The sequence below is a fragment of the Vanessa cardui genome, chromosome 1, assembly GCF_905220365.1.
Source record: "Vanessa cardui chromosome 1, ilVanCard2.1, whole genome shotgun sequence".
NCBI lineage: Eukaryota > Metazoa > Arthropoda > Insecta > Lepidoptera > Nymphalidae > Vanessa > Vanessa cardui.
In genome coordinates this window covers 11,244,994-11,263,726 of record NC_061123.1, presented here as the reverse complement: position 1 = coordinate 11,263,726, position 18,733 = coordinate 11,244,994, and the positions used below count along the sequence as shown (strand labels likewise).

At 32.0% G+C, this 18,733-nt stretch overlaps 1 protein-coding gene across 2 annotated transcripts in view; it reads right to left on the bottom strand.

The window, feature by feature from the left end:
- Window positions 1-18,733, bottom strand: part of LOC124530792 (homeobox protein dve-1) — an 82,065-nt gene that overhangs the window by 25,680 nt on the left and 37,652 nt on the right. For both annotated transcript variants that reach the window (XM_047105095.1, XM_047105086.1), the window contains exon 2: window positions 14,953-15,133. In XM_047105095.1, the coding sequence (XP_046961051.1) occupies window positions 14,953-15,133 (181 nt within the window). The remainder of the gene's footprint in view (window positions 1-14,952; window positions 15,134-18,733) is intronic.

The window sequence follows — 18,733 nt, the reverse complement described above, 5'->3', positions numbered from 1 at the left end:
TTCGTTCTATGACAGTGTGACATATCTTGTTACAACAAACATATTCTAATATAAAAAGTCAGAACAGCATACCTACCGATCAGGACATTTTATGACAGCTAGTGTCAAATAAAATTATCATTTACAAGAATATTTAAAAATCAATAATGACGATGCAGGTCTTATATGACTAATTTTCCAAATACCAAGATGAGAGGTCGTTTTATTTGGACAGCATTAATCATTGTACGATTATGCATCAGATTAAAGCAGGATTCTTAACCTTTATTAATTTTAAGTAGCAATAAAAAAGATTGTGCATAATATTATCTCTATATATAAATGAGATTTAAGATAATCCAGTAGCGAATTAATTAGTTCGAAAAACAGTTTATAAGTCAAATTTTTGTGTATAGCTTTTGTTTGACAAAGCACTGTAGGTACATGTTGACTGATATTTAGGAGAAGAGTATTAAGGGTGTGTAATTAATTGCTTGCCAGTTCTTCTTAATATAAAATCATTACTATTTTTAATTTAAATTGTATATTATAACATGATGACATATGACGACTATAATATGTAATTTTACTGACAATTGATGTACCTAGATGAAATTATGTAAACAAAAACGTATAAGCTTTTTATTTTTCATATGAATTTCAAAAAAAAACATTTGGAAAGAAATAAACATAATTATTATATCGCATCGCCACCTGCTGTATCCAATGTAATGTATTCACTAAACTGCCCACAAAAATCTTATCAAAATCGGCCCAACTTTAAGAAGGAGTTCAGTTACAGTACGTAACAGCGTACAGATTATTTATATAAAAATGTATAAATTGCATGTTTAGGTAAAAGCACGAGAACCTTCAATATTTACACAGTAGTAAAAGGAAAACATTTGTACACTCTTCGACAATACTCCTAACCCTACGGTAGGTCGCGGTTAGGGTAACGCATTGCGAGGTTCATTGACTATTCGCACCCCCGAAAAACCCATACGCTCTAAATCATGCCTTATCCTGTTACAAATAGAATACTTTTTCACATGCACAATATTTTTTTTTTGGTTTACAACTGGAAACCGAAGATAAGTCGCTGGATTAGTTCGTTGGAACGTAAAAAAGCATAAAAAGAATTAGCCCGGATTCATTTTAAAATTTTACAAGCAGGCACGCGCTTCTATATTTAAATTATCGATGACATTTAATTTTTTAATTTCAATTCCGCACCAGTGTTGTTCAATAACAAATTTCAAATTTGACGATTAATTCGTTCGATAAAAAAAAAAGAAATACTATTGACACGAGTATATTTTAATAATTAGGGCAATTAATGAACGATTTGCTTTAATATAACGTATTATGATATCGGTTTTTGACATATACACATCGAATTCACCAACGAGTTTCGATATCGCTCTTACAGAATAGTTCAAGGGGATTAAATTTTAATAATGAATTTGATTATTGAGATTCTTTTATAAAGAGTCGGAACGATAAACGTATTTTTTTTGCATCTTTTATATTAACACATGGTATGTGAATATATTGTTATTTATAACCTTTTAAATCTTATACATTTTTATTATCTTGTTAACATGTTTTAGAGAGATACAGATCTGAAGTCGAATTTGTCATTTACAATAATAACGTGTTCTCAAGTAACAATGATCATTTAGTTTAATGGTCTTATTATCGTTATATTAGTATACTATTGCCGCGGCTTCGTTCATATTTTTTAGAGCGATCGTCAGTTGTTAAGTATAAAAAGTAGCGTGTGTCCTTGCTTGGATGTGAAGCTTGTTTTGTATCAAATTTCATCGAAATCGCTTTAATGGTTTGTAAACAGACAGACAGACAACCACTTTTGCATGTATAGTAATAGTATAGATTTTAATTACATGCGAGTGTGAATAAAAAAAAGTATTAATGGGTGTTTAATGTGAATTTCATATTCTTCCTCCGTCAACTAAGGTTATATTGAAAGTCTTAAAGCCTCAACATATTAACTAATAAGCTTCATTACATCATTCCCTGTACGACTTATAACGCAATACGAGGCGTCATTTTGAAATACAAATTAAGATGCATTTGTTTATCAGATTCGAATATAAAAATGTTTCTTGAAAACCTACCTTTAAACGAACTCTTTGGACATTCAAAAAGTACGTTATTTATAAACACACGTACATATATATGTTACGGCCACTTGGCGCGGTGTGTAGGGAGATAATCCCATCGTGCATCTCACTCACACACGCAGGTGTTGTCCGCAAATCCTATCCCCGTCCCTCTCTAATCCCTTATTTGAATCTTATCAGATCTCAGGAGATACACCGGTAGTGGTCGTACTCCGATGTGTGCATGTTACTTGTGGGTTTATCTCATAGGGTTGATACTAATAAATTCTTTTAATTCTATTAATATTTTATAGCCATAAAATCTTTATCAGTGAGACATATTGTAGCCATTAATATATAATTATATGCAAACATCTATGAGATATAAGTGCCGAAACATAGTGATGTACGTTTACGACCGTATATTTATAGGCTCGTTAAAAGTGTTGTCGTTATATGACCATTTGATTTTAAAATTGTGATCGACACTAATTGAAAAGGTAGTAAAATATTTAATCGGTACCTTTTATATATAAGCAGAGCCTTTTACGTAATACCGTTCAACTGATTCATATAGAGGACAATCTTTATTTATCTTTAATTTAGGCGGATGATTCGATCCATCAAAAGTTTAGATCGTATGAGAAGTTATTTTCAATTTATGTCAATATTTTAGTATAAGGATATCATGATATGAGCTAGAATAAATGACTTTTGAATGAAAATTACGCGTTCAGGAAGGAACACGTTGTAGGTAAACCGTGTGTGTTAGCACTTGGAAGAAATAATATACAGGGTGTTATTTTTCATAATTATTGTAATGTTATTTATTGCATTTTAAGCTTAGTGTACAACCCTGTCGTTCAGGAATACATTTAAGGTGCGTCCACACTGAATCCGCGATTAATGGGCTTTGGATGGCGCGATTGAAGCTAAATTTATGTTTCTGCATGTCACCGGATTACACTGACGGAGGGACATAAGCAGCTGCGCTAATCTGCTACTGAACCATCTCTGCGACCGTGTGAGATATCGGTTACACCTGTCCAATATTAATAGCGTCGAAGTGTCAAATTAATGCTAACACCTAGGTGTTGCTAAAAGGACAATATCAATAATCCATACTTTCGATAATCGAATAGAAACTATAACACATGTGGCCTTTTTGTTTTAAGATGACTTGTCTCAATGGAAAAGTGAAGTTGCTGTTTTACTAAAAAGCTGTACTTTGGTCCTTTTACCACTAAGCCACAGAATTAACATATTTCTCCAAGTGCCGAAGAAACTTCTAAAATGTTGACGTAGATTTTTCTACAATGTTGGACAAATTGCTCCGGATATTACCAACGATTTTGAAAATTCTTTGGTAGATATATATGAGAAGGGTAAAGACATATATATATACATTGTAAAAAAATATTCACAATATTGTCAGTAATATAATTCCATACAAAAAAACTCATGAGAAATGTACAGTAATAGAAAAGAAACAATATATATACAGCAAAAATTTCCACCTCAGTGTGTCCGAGGATTTATCACAGAGTTATCTTTTTTTTCGAATAATATGTGGTTATAACATTGATTTATTTAATGTGAAGAAAATATAATGCCTAAGTATTTAATCCATCCATTAATATAATAGTAATTATACATTTTACCGTTTGAACTTAATAGTGTGTAACCGGCCATTACTTTAGCCATATATGTATATAGTTTTTTTTTTTTATATCATAGCGTTTTCTTAAACATAGTAAATTAAACGGACGGCAATATTTTAGGGCGCGAATTAAAGGTTTATGTATTTCTTGTGCGTATAATAAGATAATATTCCTAACCCTTTGTAGGGATTAAGATTTTGTTAAGGGCGGCTTTTAAGCCTCGGCAGCCAGACGGGTTGCCGTCAATCGCCCCTTTACTTACTTCTATGGTCTTTTTACGTCTTCAAAAATTTATTATACGTAAAAATAATTAATTAATTTTGATTTAACGTTTAATATAGCTATGTATATTTATATGTAGATTTCTATTATATATTGAGCATTGGATTGAACTTAATTTTTTTTTAGTAACATATAGGCCTATTTGTCTACGATGTGTATACATATAGAAATAAAAATATTAGTATATGGATTCTATAATTTATTTATAAATTTCATTTCAATTATTAAATCATTTTTGTTTCAAAATAAAATTGACCAATTGTTAGCTACGACTTTACGAATCTTCATTAAAGATTACCGGTTCAAACCCGGCCATTAGATGCAACATGGTGAAAAAAAAACAAAACATCTCTCGATATATTGCTAGATATTACTATAGTTATATCTAGTGATGCACAATAGCTAATACTATAAAACTTGAAAAAACTATCAAATCTAATATCGATATACGATACGAATAAATAATTAAATAAGCCTATTTTGCGAATGAATCGATTTCCTCGAAAAATCGAATAACAGCGTCGTTAAAATCAAAACAAGTTTTCATTTGATTCCCCAAGCAGCTCACCGTATAAGCCTGATCTTGACAAATGGTTCGGATGATCCGTGCGAGCGGTCTCGGGTCGTCCACATGACTCTTTATTTTTTATCGATTGATCAGAAGCTCAGCTGATTGCGTCTCTGTTGTTGCCGCTGCTTTATACTCCGGACATATATATGAAGTGGATTATAATTTAAAACTTATAATTATAGCTACAACGCGATAATCATATAAGGATTCTATTGGAATTATCATTAACTACGCTACGCATGGGTGCAATGCTGATACTAAATATACTACAGAATTTGTTTATTTCACATTAGAAACTTCTAAAATTACCAGTGTTTCTTTATTATGTCCATGTATTATATACAAAAACCTTCCTCTCGATTCACTCTATCTATAAAAAAAAACTTATCCGTCGCGTAATTTAAAAGATCTAAGCATATATAGGGACAGACAGCGGTAAGCGACTTTGTTTTATAATATGTAATGATGTAATGATAATCATTGGAACTCGCAAAAGTTCAAACATCGAGTTGCAGTAGTAAGGATTGCGCTAAGTAAATACAACATGGTCGTAAAACTCTTTGTATTTACGTGTGTGATTATATTTGCAGCAATGATATATATATTAAGTAAAGTAACAGCCTGTAAATTACCCACTGCTGGGCTAAGGCCTCCTCACCCTTGAGGAGAAGGTTTGGAACATATTCCACCACGCTGTTCCAATGTTGGTTGGAGGAATATACTTGTGGCAGAATTTCTATGAAATTAGACACATGCAGGTTTCCTCACGATGTTTTCCTTCACCGCACACGAGATGAATTGTAAACACAAATTAAGCACACGAATAATAATATATGGCGTTGTAATACCAATTGAACATTATTACAATACAAACAAAACTTACATAAATCAGCTACATCAAAAAGTCGATATAGTTCGTAGTTAGATTTGATCATTTATTGTTACTTGTGAAAATACCGCTTATAGGCTGTGACGCGTCGCTTAATCCTTTGAGAATGTGTGAGTTAAGCTGAATGCATGCCTCAAATTGGGCTGTGCAAGAGATAATCTCTCAATGATTGATGAAGGAGCTACCCTCGGTGCCTTTTAAGATATTATTCTTAACCTTTATCTTAATATCCATTGAGTTAATACTAAAGTATAATCTTTATATTAATATGCGAACTTTATATGAAATTGTGCCAAAAAAAAATGGCATAACGACATATTTCAATGAATTCGTCTGATGTTTGAAAAATCGTACAATATTTTCTTTCACTATCTAGTTATCGTAGACTTGGTTTGACATGAATTTTGCAATATCACGGTTAATTTGATATACATAATGATATTTAAAACGTTGGGGACAGATGATTTTTATACTATTTTATTTACATTTATTGTCATTCCTATAGGTGGTAAGCCCGTTTTGGTAGGTACACTCATTAGATATTCTACCGCCAAACAACAGTTCTTTGTTGTGTTCCGGTTTGAAGTTTGAATTAAAATCTTAGTTCGTAAGTGGGCGATGGCAACATTAGTTAGTAATGGTTAATGTTTCTCATAGCGCCATTGTCTATGGACGGGGGTGACATAACATCAGGTAGCAATATGGTCGTACACCACCATATATTTTTTCACAACCACTTATATTTGTTATATTAGTATAAGATCACTTCTCTTGACAAAGATTCAGTCACGATCACTGTTCTCAATGGCAATAAACCATAACGCAAGAGATATTAAGCGTACAATTAATGCGTACATATCCGTATTCCTATGGGATGACAAAACAACGCGACCACAGGGATTTCCGACATCAGATGCGGTGCTTACGACCTTAAAGTTCTCTGAGGGACCGGATTGCACAGTCAAGTTACTGCCAATTCGGATCCGAACTACAACAACATCGTCCTATAAATTTCCCACAGCTGGGCTAAGGCCTCCTCTACCTTTAAGGAGTGGTTTGGAACATTTTCCACCCCGTTGTTCCAATGGAATACACATGTGGCAGAATTTCTATGAAATTTGACACATGCAACTTTCCTCATGATATTTTCCTTAACCTTCGAGAACGAGATCAATTATGAAAACAAATTAAGCACATGAATATTCAGTGGTGCTTCAATCATCGGTTAAGATGGACGCGTTATAATCACTGGGTCATCTCGCGGATACCCGGAACCCTTTGATATGCCGGACAGGCTATAACAGTTTATGAATGAATTTAAAAAAAAATCGTACAATTTTTATGTGTGAAAAACAAAATATGATTCGCATTTTTAATGCGGTAAGCCTGCTTATCCTGCTGGCATTACCGAAGGGTTGATCCGCGGGGATTATCCTTTATTTGACTAACACTGTCCGTGTAGGGAAGACAGAATCTACATACGAGATAATACCTTAACATAATTCAATAGAGTTTCTATTGGCATAGCACACTGACAACTAGCACGTTTGAAAAAACTCACCTTATACTTTATATGCAGTTTATATGTATAAACAGATAGTTAAGAAAATATTATGAATGAAATAAAATATTAATTTTACTTGCATAACAGTTTTTTTTAAATTTCGAATATATTTTTCAATTATTAATTTTTTTGTATATGACTGAAACGACGAGTACAAATTTTGGAATAAGAAACAAAAATCTTGATAATTTTGGTTTGAACCGCTTATTTCTAGCCAGTACTGGCCGTGAAATAAAACCTCATATCTAACAAAGGAGAGCTCGACATAAACTAAGTAAAGCATAGAGCACACATGTGGGCACGGCCGAGAAAAGGATAGAACACACGAGCTAAGTAGAGCTCTTGATCCGGATCAGAGGATTAGACGCCAACCGCTGCCCACCGGCCGGGATACATCTCCGACGGGATTACTCGAATCCGGATTTAGTTGAATAACTTGCCTTGGATTTATCGTAATCGCCTTTCTAGATAATAGAATCCCGAATATCATATCGTTTATTTGTCGAAGCGTGACCTCGACTTTAATGTTAATTTTTATGTAATAGCATTTAATATTTCAAGTTTTATACGTCACATTGAACTAATTATTATTCTTGTCGGAAGACATAGACATCAGTTAGTTCGCAAATGTTACGAGCTGTTCCTAAGGATCTCGAAAAGGAAGGCTTTGACATAATTAAAAAAAATATGGAAAATAAACAATCGAAGCAACAGTCGGGCATATAAATAAGAGACGGAGATTTAAGAAAATTTTATCATTACTTTTTAAAGGTATAGCACCTATAGTAATAGCAAGTATAGTATATCCAAAATTAAAAAAAAATGGCTGTGTCATGTTTGGTGCCGCTCTACCATTACAGTGTTACAAGGGAAACAAGAAATAGCATTGAAATTTGAAAAATCTTAGTTTCCGAATGTTGTCCTTTCTGACATCGTTTCAAGATCACGCCTCGGGTTACAAACGAAAGAACGATGAAATAATAGTTGTCTAAGCTACAATTTGTTTTAATTAACTTGAACAAACATACTTTCAAATGAAATAAAAACACGCTGTATAACATTCAATGTGCGTAATATAATCTAACCTAAGCATGCAAGTACCTTACACCTTGACTCTAGTAAAAAAACTAAGCATTACAATAATTCGTAAAGAACTAATTCCAATTCGAAATAAAAACTAAAAGTTGTTCAAAATGTACAAAATTTCGATCGGAGCTTAAAAAGAATAAAGAGATATCAGATCAGATGCACAGATGTCTTTGTCAACACCCGTATAACATAAACGTAGCACACATACACACTACTTGTACTACATTTGTTGATCAGACAAGTACACGCACACATGCACAGTGTACGCGGATCAGTAAGTGACGCACACATGCAACGGTCGGATCAGGCCTAAGTCGGATTACTCGACCGTCGGATCTGGATTGTATCCCGGGGTCGGGAATATTACGGATATTCGCATACAACGGTTTAAGATATAAAATCATAATAACCGATAGATTAAAATGTATGTTTAAGGTCTTTGAAAATGGAAATTAATAGTATACTTTGTAATTTACAAGGTTAGTTCGCAAAATCATCAACGATTCATCAATGTGTGGCACATAAGTGTGATTGATAGTTCTATACAATCTTATATATATATATATATCATTTTCATATGTATAGCTTCAGTTTTACTTTAAAGTAAAAATTAAAAATCCTCAGGAGTATTTATATGTATAAACTAGTAGTCTACTGCGGCTGCGCTCGCATTCCATGGGTTTTGGTTGTCATGTATCAGGCAAAGTCTGCTTCATATCAATTTTTATCAAATTCGGTTCAGCGTTTTGGTCGAGAAAGAATGACAGACAGACAGAGTTACTTCCGCATTTATAATATAAATATAGATAATCAATGATATGGATTTGACGAGTAATGAGCGCGAATTGTCCGTTTTTAAATCACATGCCGAATTGAATGGAAAAAGGACCTGAGTAGGTGTGGAATAAATCGATACACGTACTGGGACGGGAAGCACGATTATCCGGATCATCCGGGCCGGATCAACCTCGTGTCGCCCGGAGATAAAACAGAACTACCCTCACCCCACCTCGCTGCATTCAAGATCCACCCCAATATATGATAAATTAGCACGCTTTTGGACTATTCTTTGATTGCCTTTTTAGATCGTTATTATTATTTTAATATACATTTTTCATCAATTACCAATGTTATTAAAAGCTTCGTGTTTTGAACGGAATATTTTGTAATTGATATATAGAGCGGAAATTAAATCTGTATGTAACATTTAATTAAATAAACATAAAAATAATAAAATTTAGATTATGAATATTGATAAAAAAAATCAAGTGTTTATCTAATTAACTAAGAACGTTTTTTTTTTAATCTATGTTAATAAAAATTATCGTAGTGGAAGTATCGAAAATCATAATAAAATTAAAGTAATAAAATCAACGAATAAAACTGATATCCCTGAAGAAAAATACTCTTAAGATATATCCATGTATTAACATAGTTGTCTATCCCAAATTATTATACAATGAGAGATTATTACGTCACGCTTACGTCACGAATAATAATTATACGGTGAATTTTAAAAAAAGAACTAGTCGACAACAACAGCCGAATCGAGTCTAACTCGCTAAGAATGATAGAATGTGGTCAAAACAAATACTTTTTTAAAGTCGGTTATTTTACTGAGTCTAAAATTACGAACACACGCACAACAGAATTGTAAATATATATTTTTGTAACTAAGGAGCAACAACATTATTATAATGATATTGATTATTAATTCTAGACAAACTGAATGTCACGAAAAAATATTAAAATTAAAAACATTTTCGTGTTGTTTGAAATTTAATACAAATAAAATCGAAAATATTTTATTAATTTTACATAATTTATATTTTAAGTAATTATAATAAAAAATAAAAATTTATGAGGCTGAATAGAAACTGTAAAATCCTTATAAAAAAAATGCGTAATTTATTTTTCTTTCTTTACTATTTCTATTTCCAATTTCTTACTTATGATTTGGGAAATTATTTTGATTTATATATTATACTAAACAAGGAAATGTATACGATATAACGCGTTCATTTCCCATAAGGTAAATGTGTGTTATATTTATTTCTATTTTGACCGAAACCAAATTAACAAATTTATTAGTCGAATATATTATTATCTATAAATAGATCTAGTTTAGTTACACGTGTGTTTTATGTAATTATTCTAAACTTGTATAACAACTAAGGTATATTATAAGTATATATTAAATTAAAAAAATAGCAATATTTAACGTATTCATAGATATGTTAACTAAAACGAGACGCAGAGGAAATAAATCGGCTTATCTTTATAAAACCGGCTTCATAATGTAGAGTCAGCGGATAAATGAAAAAAAATAATAATAAGGATGTCGCATTGAGGAATGAAATATGATTATACTAATTTTGTTAGAAATAAAATACATTATTCAATAGTCTGTGGCCCGTGCTAACTTGTTAATCCTCGATATAAAATCAAAAAAATTTAAAAACAGACAAATTTTATCATAACACGATTATTATGATAATCAAATCGTAGTTAAGGTAGACACATGAGGTTAGTATAACAATTAATACATATTTATTTTGGTATCGGTTTTATTTTGTAACACGATAACAACGATTCGATTATTATTATTATTTATAATGAAATAACCCTACCGAATTAAAAATACGCCTAATTTGTATTACATTCCAATGTATATTTAATCTTCTCATTTTTGAGAAATGATATAGATGTAAACAAAAAACTAAGATTACGGATTAGTTACGATTTTTTTTATTGATTATTCTGACGGTACCGAGATATGAATTGACAAAAGATATATCTCCGACGTATAATCCGAGGGCATTGTGCAATAGCTAATCGCGGATCGGCCAGAGACTTGAAATTAATAATGATTTATAACACCCGATTAGAGCCGTTCGGCATTAAGTCGCCACCGTTTCTTTGACGTTCACGATGTTTTACGCACAATATTGCTGCTACGATCCGATTTCAGCGCTTATACCTGAGCCATAAGAAACAAAATCACATGCACATATTAGCCAGGTGATGATAATACCTGTGTGAGGATATATTTAATGATATTAACTGCGTTATTCAGGACAAATGGGGCTATACATAGCGCTAAGAAGATGACAAGCGTTAAATGTATATTTTTAAATGTTAAAAAAAAAAATTGATATCAAAAAATCTACATCGGAATGCGTCTGAAGAACACCATTGCGTGTGACTAAATGCAATTATAATTATGTGAGAAAACACTATACTTTTTGCATACGCGTTTTCTCAATGGAAATTATGATCTTGATAAAATACAAAAAGCGTGTTCGTATGGAAGAGATTTGCCGTGAAAGGCTACGGTAAAATCCTATCTAAGTTCAGAAAAATGCAATTTTAATAAGAATCGTATTCGATAAAATAATATTACTTAAATATACCTTTATCTTCGATAAGAAACAAATCAATGATTACACATTAAAATTAAAAGATAACGATTACCAATTAATCTACCAACGCATTATTGTGGTATATTAATTTCTAATTCCAATTATATATAATTGGTATTAGGAAAGTACTTAAAGGATAATGCTTGGAATTTGTCTTAGTCACTTTTCGATATGATTAAAAAAAATCGTTTTTATATATTTTTGCAGGAACATAAGTCGTTTTAAATTTGACATAGCAGTTATTCATTAAACATTATAAAATAAACTTAACTTCATTGTCGAAGGTATGTGAACCGCGAATGAATTGATGTATAATGCAACGAGTGCCTACTGCGTGTGTTTGCCGGCTTACGCTTTGAGCGCCTTACCGGGCAGACGGGATGTCCCGGATTAGATTTAAGGGGTAAAAGAACTAGAACGAGACAACACTATTTGGATTTACATTAAAAAGACAAGGACGCGATATTGACGGAGATTTAGAGATTATGATTCATAAAGAGAGGAGAATGAAAGGAAAATTATTACGGAGGGGATAAATGGGAATTAAAGGGCACTGTTCTATGGAAGTTGATAGATTCGTGTCATTTTGAATTTCACGCGCGATGCGACGCTAAACTGGTTGTGAAATATGAATGTGTCCATTAACGGCCTTACTTGTAAACGTTGTTTTGTTAAATACTGATCCCTCTCTTTCTGTCTTCATTAATTTGCGATTTGAAAGAAGAAGACAGCATTGTTTAGCTAAGTACCTCTCATAGGTATTCAATATTTCTGACATTTGTATGCAACTGTAAATCAGCTTCGAGGATTCATCGACAACATTACTGAGCTTTAGCGGATATATTTAATACTAGCTGTGCCCGCGACATAGTTCGCGTTTGAGTTTAACAAAAAAAAATTATTGTAGCCTAAGTTACTCATTGTTATATCAGTTATCTATCACTAAAATCCTTTCAAAATCGGTCCAGCCGTCCCAGAGATTAGAAGTAACAAACAGACATACATATGCATTGAGTAAAAAAGGGCTATTTTAATGATACGAGCAGACACTCCAATTTTATTATAATTATATAGGTATTTAGTTGTTTTGAAACTATGTATTTTAAGCTAAACAAAAATTAATTAAATTATAATTTCTAAATTATAAAATAATAGTCAACGAATAAATTAATTTTATTTAATATTATATTAAAATTAAAGTTAATCTGTACTTTTGGTAATGTCTAATAATTAAAATGATGGACGAACACTATTTCCGGTCTTTACGTCGCTAACAATGATATATATATGCATATATTTAGTAAACGAAATATGTTACGGTATTCTCTTAAATATCATTACATAAGCAAATCCATTACATTTCACTTAAAAGATATAGAAGATGATATGCTACAGCGCCACCTAGAGGCGAGGTGTTATTAAGATAAGCGTATATAGATAGGCGTACGAAACATTGACCACCTGACGGTAAGTGGTCACCACCGCCCATAGACAATGGCGCTGTAAGAAATATTAATCATTCCTTACATCGCCAACGCGTTGCCTACCTAGCGAATTAAGATGTTATGTCCCTTGTCTAGTTACACTGGCCAACTCACCTTTCAAACCGGAACACAACAATACTGAATACTGTTGTTTAGCGGTAGAATATCTGATGAGTGAGTGCCCAGATGGGCTTGCATAAATAAGTTACAACAAAGTGAATTATAATAAAATAAAACATATAACTAACGACTTTTAATTTATTAAAGTCAGACCTTCTAGTCTTATATATCTCATAAATAACTAAATATATATCTGAATATTAATACGTTATAGCTGAGATTAACCGTTACATATTTCTATCCCGCCAAAAAACGAAATACGTTCTCGAGTTCCAAGCACAATCTGTATGTACAATGAAATCGTTTATTCGAAGTCACGCGCGGACCCCTTTGTCGGGACCGAGCTCATCTCAGCGTTAATCTGACGTTGTAATTGATTCACGGATAACTTTCGTAATCGTATCTCGTGCTGTAAAAAATATTTCGTTTAGTTACTATTGACATTCATTTAAATAAAACCGGAAATATTTTTGTACAATTTAATGTATCACGTTGTTTATATTAAACGAGTAATAAAAGGGGGGGGTATGTAAGGAGCTGGTCATCACTTAAAGCTTACTTATCACGGAAAATGAGCCCTGGGATTCAGAGTGTCACTGCTTACTTCCTGGGTGCAATGCTTCAAGAGAATTCTTTGACGATGTACAATAACTTATATTTGTGTGTCATATCCGTATAGTTTTACTTAATTCACTTACACTAAAAGTGCAGCAATGATCCTGTGGTATTATATCCACAGTGGACCGAAACCTGAGCTGATGTGAGTATTTATTAATTTCCTGATATATATGATCAAACCACTTTGTAGCAAAATAGACTACACTCTTAGCCTTCAATAAGAGATGAGGAAAATTTTTATTTAAAATTCAATATATTTTTATTTACCTATGTGCACTAACTGTAGTGCAATACATATATATAATTTTATATGAATACTGATTCATGTAAAATTAATACAGGCATAACGGAAATATTCCTAAGAACGTCGCCAGGACTAAAACTTGTGAAATAATAAAAGCAGTTGTTTAAAAAAAACTACTTAAAATTCAATCTAAAAACGTTTTTATTTTATTCAGTCGAATATAAAGAGTTACCGGAAGTTACAAAACCGGCACTGAACTGTATACCTTTTTGTGGCTCATTACGTGTCCCGATTGTGATATTAATTTCAGCACCTTCAATTTATGAATTCCAGTCATTTACAGCAAGACTTATTTTTAATCGAGACATGCAACACACTTAGTGGTAGGGCTTTGTGCAAGCCCGTCTGGGTACGTACCACCCACGCATCAGATATTCTATCGCCAAACAACAGTACTCAGTATTGTTGTGTTCCGGTTTGAAGGGTGTGTGAGCCAGTGTTATAACAGGCACGACTTACCATCAGATGGCCCACATGCTCGTCTGCCAGAAATAAATGACAGAAAGTGCTTCTTTCGTACATTACAATGTACTTGAATCAACGACGAAAATAGGCTTTCAAAAAAAACCCGCTGAGTTTCTTCTCAGGTCAGGGTATTTTCTTTTCCGAACCGGTGGTAATGTTTCAATCTACTAGACTATCAATAAGAAAGTGTTAGACTTCTATACTGAATAAGCAATTTCAGTTTTGAGTTTTGAATTCTCGATAAATAAAAGTGAAATTTTATTGAAAATGTTTATATAAAATACCAAAGATATTTTAGTTCTTCAAAACGTCAATAGTAGTAGTTCATTAATTAACGGTATACAATAAAACTTATGAAATTATGTATACTACACTCACCTGAAATTCCTTTATTAAGGAGATTGTTGAAGGCTTCTTTTTTAGGTGATAGGTGAGGATTGTGTGGTGTGGTTGTGGGTCTCTCGTGGTGCACCGGGGCGGAGGGCGGGCGCGGCACTGCACGCTCTTCGGGCGAACGCCGGGGTGGCGTCTTACTACGTCGTAAGTCTGATGACAAAGTCTGTGAAACAAATATATATTTTTAAATATTTCAGAATTTTCTGTGAAATTTCTTAAAAAAAAAAAAAAAAAACAATTTTAGAATTCGAAAAATAAATTCGTAGCTATAGTTCAGTTTAGTGTTTTATAATTAATATAATGTACATAATAATAAACATAGGGATTGTATTAATTTATTAAAAACTATAACATTAAATAGCAAAGTTTACTACATAGTTATATTTAAGGCTACGCATTGTATGTAGTCATGATATATAATATTAACAATCAAAAACGGCGTCGACTACAAGAATAAATGAATGAAATCAAGATGATCAATATCTTTCACGGTATCTAATCTAACAAAAGTCGAACCACTTAAAACAAATGGAGATCAAATGGAGATTCAAATTGTACACTTGTTCATTGCGTCAGTGTAGCAAACCGTTCACGAGTCGCACTGATTACGCTCGTTGGCCTACGTCTTGACCGCTACATGGCGAATCTTCGCATTTAATAAGGTTAACATGCAAACACTGACATGAATAAAAACTTTATGACGTATTCAAAATACAGATAAAACAGCGTTTAATTATTTTCTTTTAAATTTATAATCTGTATTTTTTTATTAAATTTTATAGTACTCTGTACTCTCTGCTTTATAAGCAGTCGGTACTCATATACTTGTAATTAAAAATTTGAATCCTTGGGTTCTATTTTTAAAAAATGTCACGATATATCTTTTTGTTTCATTTTAAGGTATGTCGTTTTTTATCTGTATTCTTGTTACATTGTAACAAATGATTATTGCTTGTAAAAATAACCCTTCGTACAAGTGTAGCGACGAGGAAGCCAATAAGCATCATAGAATTGTCGATTCGCGCCACAGATCTGTCTAATATGGTATTGGAATTTGTGATGCCGTTTGACCCCTGTTAACCCAGATTACTGCTCGGCGCCTGATTCGTCCCCGAGCCTGATTGTGTTGTGACACAAACTGTAATGTATTATGTGTTAACTCTGCTGCAATCACGGCTGCTGGCCACAATTACAGAGGACACGTTCGCCGAACTTACGATTTATTTCGAGCGATTCGTATTCTCTTCTTGATTAATTAATGATAAGAAAAACGCTAACAGATTTAATATCACACATTTTCGTTTTAATTATACTAAACTGTTTTGATTTAATGTTTTATTTTATTCAAAAAAATTTTACTATTTTGACATGCAAATATTTGAATGTGTTATTGTAACGCACATCTTAAGCCTTGGCACCGCCATCTTTGGACTTAAATATGTATTAATCTTATGTGCAAGAGTTTGTTTTTTTAAAATAAAATGACGTCTCCCTAACAGATTTCGGCAAATGCGACCATTCCCTAGTGAGATCAGTCAACCGAACGTGTCATATTATATAGCATCATACCCATAATTAAATGGAATGGCTAATTTATTTATTAACTCTTTATTGCACCCAAACTTAGAACTAAAAATAACAATTTTTGCTTCAAAAAAGTTGCATGAGGTGCAACAGACGGCCTTATCGCTAAGCAGCGATCTCTTCCAGGCAACCTTTGCGCAGAGGATCATAATATTGACATAAATGGGATAAGAAAATTACTATTTTAATGTGCAATCCTGGATTTTTTTCAAAATTGGAACGATTTGTTTTTCTTATACGAAATAGAGATGCATTAAATATTAATGGCGATTTAACTGGTGAAAGTGGTGCTAACTCAAAATGTACTTAAGCACTAACCAAATTATGTATTCTCATAATTTGATCTAACGATTCTCAGAATATCTTTGTCAATATTTACACTATGCTGTAATTCTCACGGTAGTTATAACTTAAAACTTTCTAATCAGCCGATGTAATTACAATTATCCTTCATTTAACAATATAAATATAACAATATAAATCACAGATAATAATTTACCGGAAATCGGTGTTTATTTTCGAATATGTAACGTGGGAATTATTTACTTAATGTTATTTATTTAATTTTATCATTATTGCCATACTTCGACGAAGGGCGATTATTAAATTTAATTTAATATCGAAATTAAATACGGCATTATCTATAAATGTTGTTTAGGCTAGATAAGTTAAACGATGCTGTTTCCTTCTTTCAAATGAAAGAGTAATTGTGACAGAAAGAGATAAACTGTTTAACTAAGCACCCGCTAAACTAGTAATTCGCATGCTTATTAATATTACCTCGTTGGAGTTAAGTATTTAATGTGATTGGCATAGATATTTGGGTAGACATTAATTCTGCTACAAATGTATAGAATATATTATACGAATATAAAATATGTATATTACTAGCGATATAAAATTATTATTAAAATGACGTCATATGAAGTTCCATTAATTAAATATCGGCTTTGCAAAAAATAAGCCTAATTTTTTTTAATTGGATAATTTTTGTAACATATAATTTTATAACATATTGTTATATGATTAGTGATACAAATGTGTGTCATAACAATCAGAGTAACAATACCACTGTGTAGAAGTTTTGTCGTATACGGATTGGAACACGAGACCTTGGTCTTACATCTACGTGTCCACTGAGCCATTTCAGCTTATGAGCAAACAACATCTTATCATTTCACTGGTTGTTGCGCGCGGCTTCACTCGTTTCTAAGGGGCTTAGTTGTGTCATGTGTTGTACAACAATAGTAGTTTATGTTCGTTGAAGTTCAAAATTGCTTCAAAAACGTAAAACTTAAATGTTAATTTTTAAATTATACTCAATTGAATGCTGGAACGGTGATCAATGATTTAAAATCCAAAATTATATGTATTAAGTAGTATCAAAGATAAGTTGTTTAACATCATATTATGTGAACATACTTCGTTAAACACGTATGTTTGAGTTATTTCAACTTTAAGTTTAAAGTTAAGATATGCTTAACTGATTATTTCTGTATAAAATACAGTTTGTTACAGAAGCGATAAGCAATCGTTTTAAAAAACCATAACTGGTCGTGAGTTCGTCGTTACAAAAGTTAATATATTATATAGATATGTTCGTGTAATCTTTATATGATGACAATATTTATTTGTTGCTGTACATATAATGACACTTTCGAAATATCGACTGCATAAAGATTTTGAAGGCAATTAAAAAGAAAAAATTAAATGCTTAGATCCACCAATGACACATTAGGTAACTATAATAACTTTTTAAATGTATAGGTTAGCATATGTAGACATATAATGGTTTTTATATAGACATTCGTCAAAAACGTGATTGTCCATGTAGTCATAATGAATTTTGACCGATAATCAGTTTTGACTGCAACACGTATATAGGTATTTAAACAAAGTCTTCCTAACAGTCGCTAGACAAATAAAGCTCAACTACTGTCAGTTACCATAATCTATGAATGTCATGTAAGATCACATTAGTAATAATACATGTTTAATTATTTGTCAACTTATCTACGAATGATATTATTATAATATAAAGTTAATTATACACTGTGTATTAACAATATTAAATTGATTTAGAATCATTAAAATTTAAAATTTATATATATATTTTTTGATTTATTATTCATTTTATTCTATATCATGTTTATGGCATGCTGTTTCTATAATAAGTACA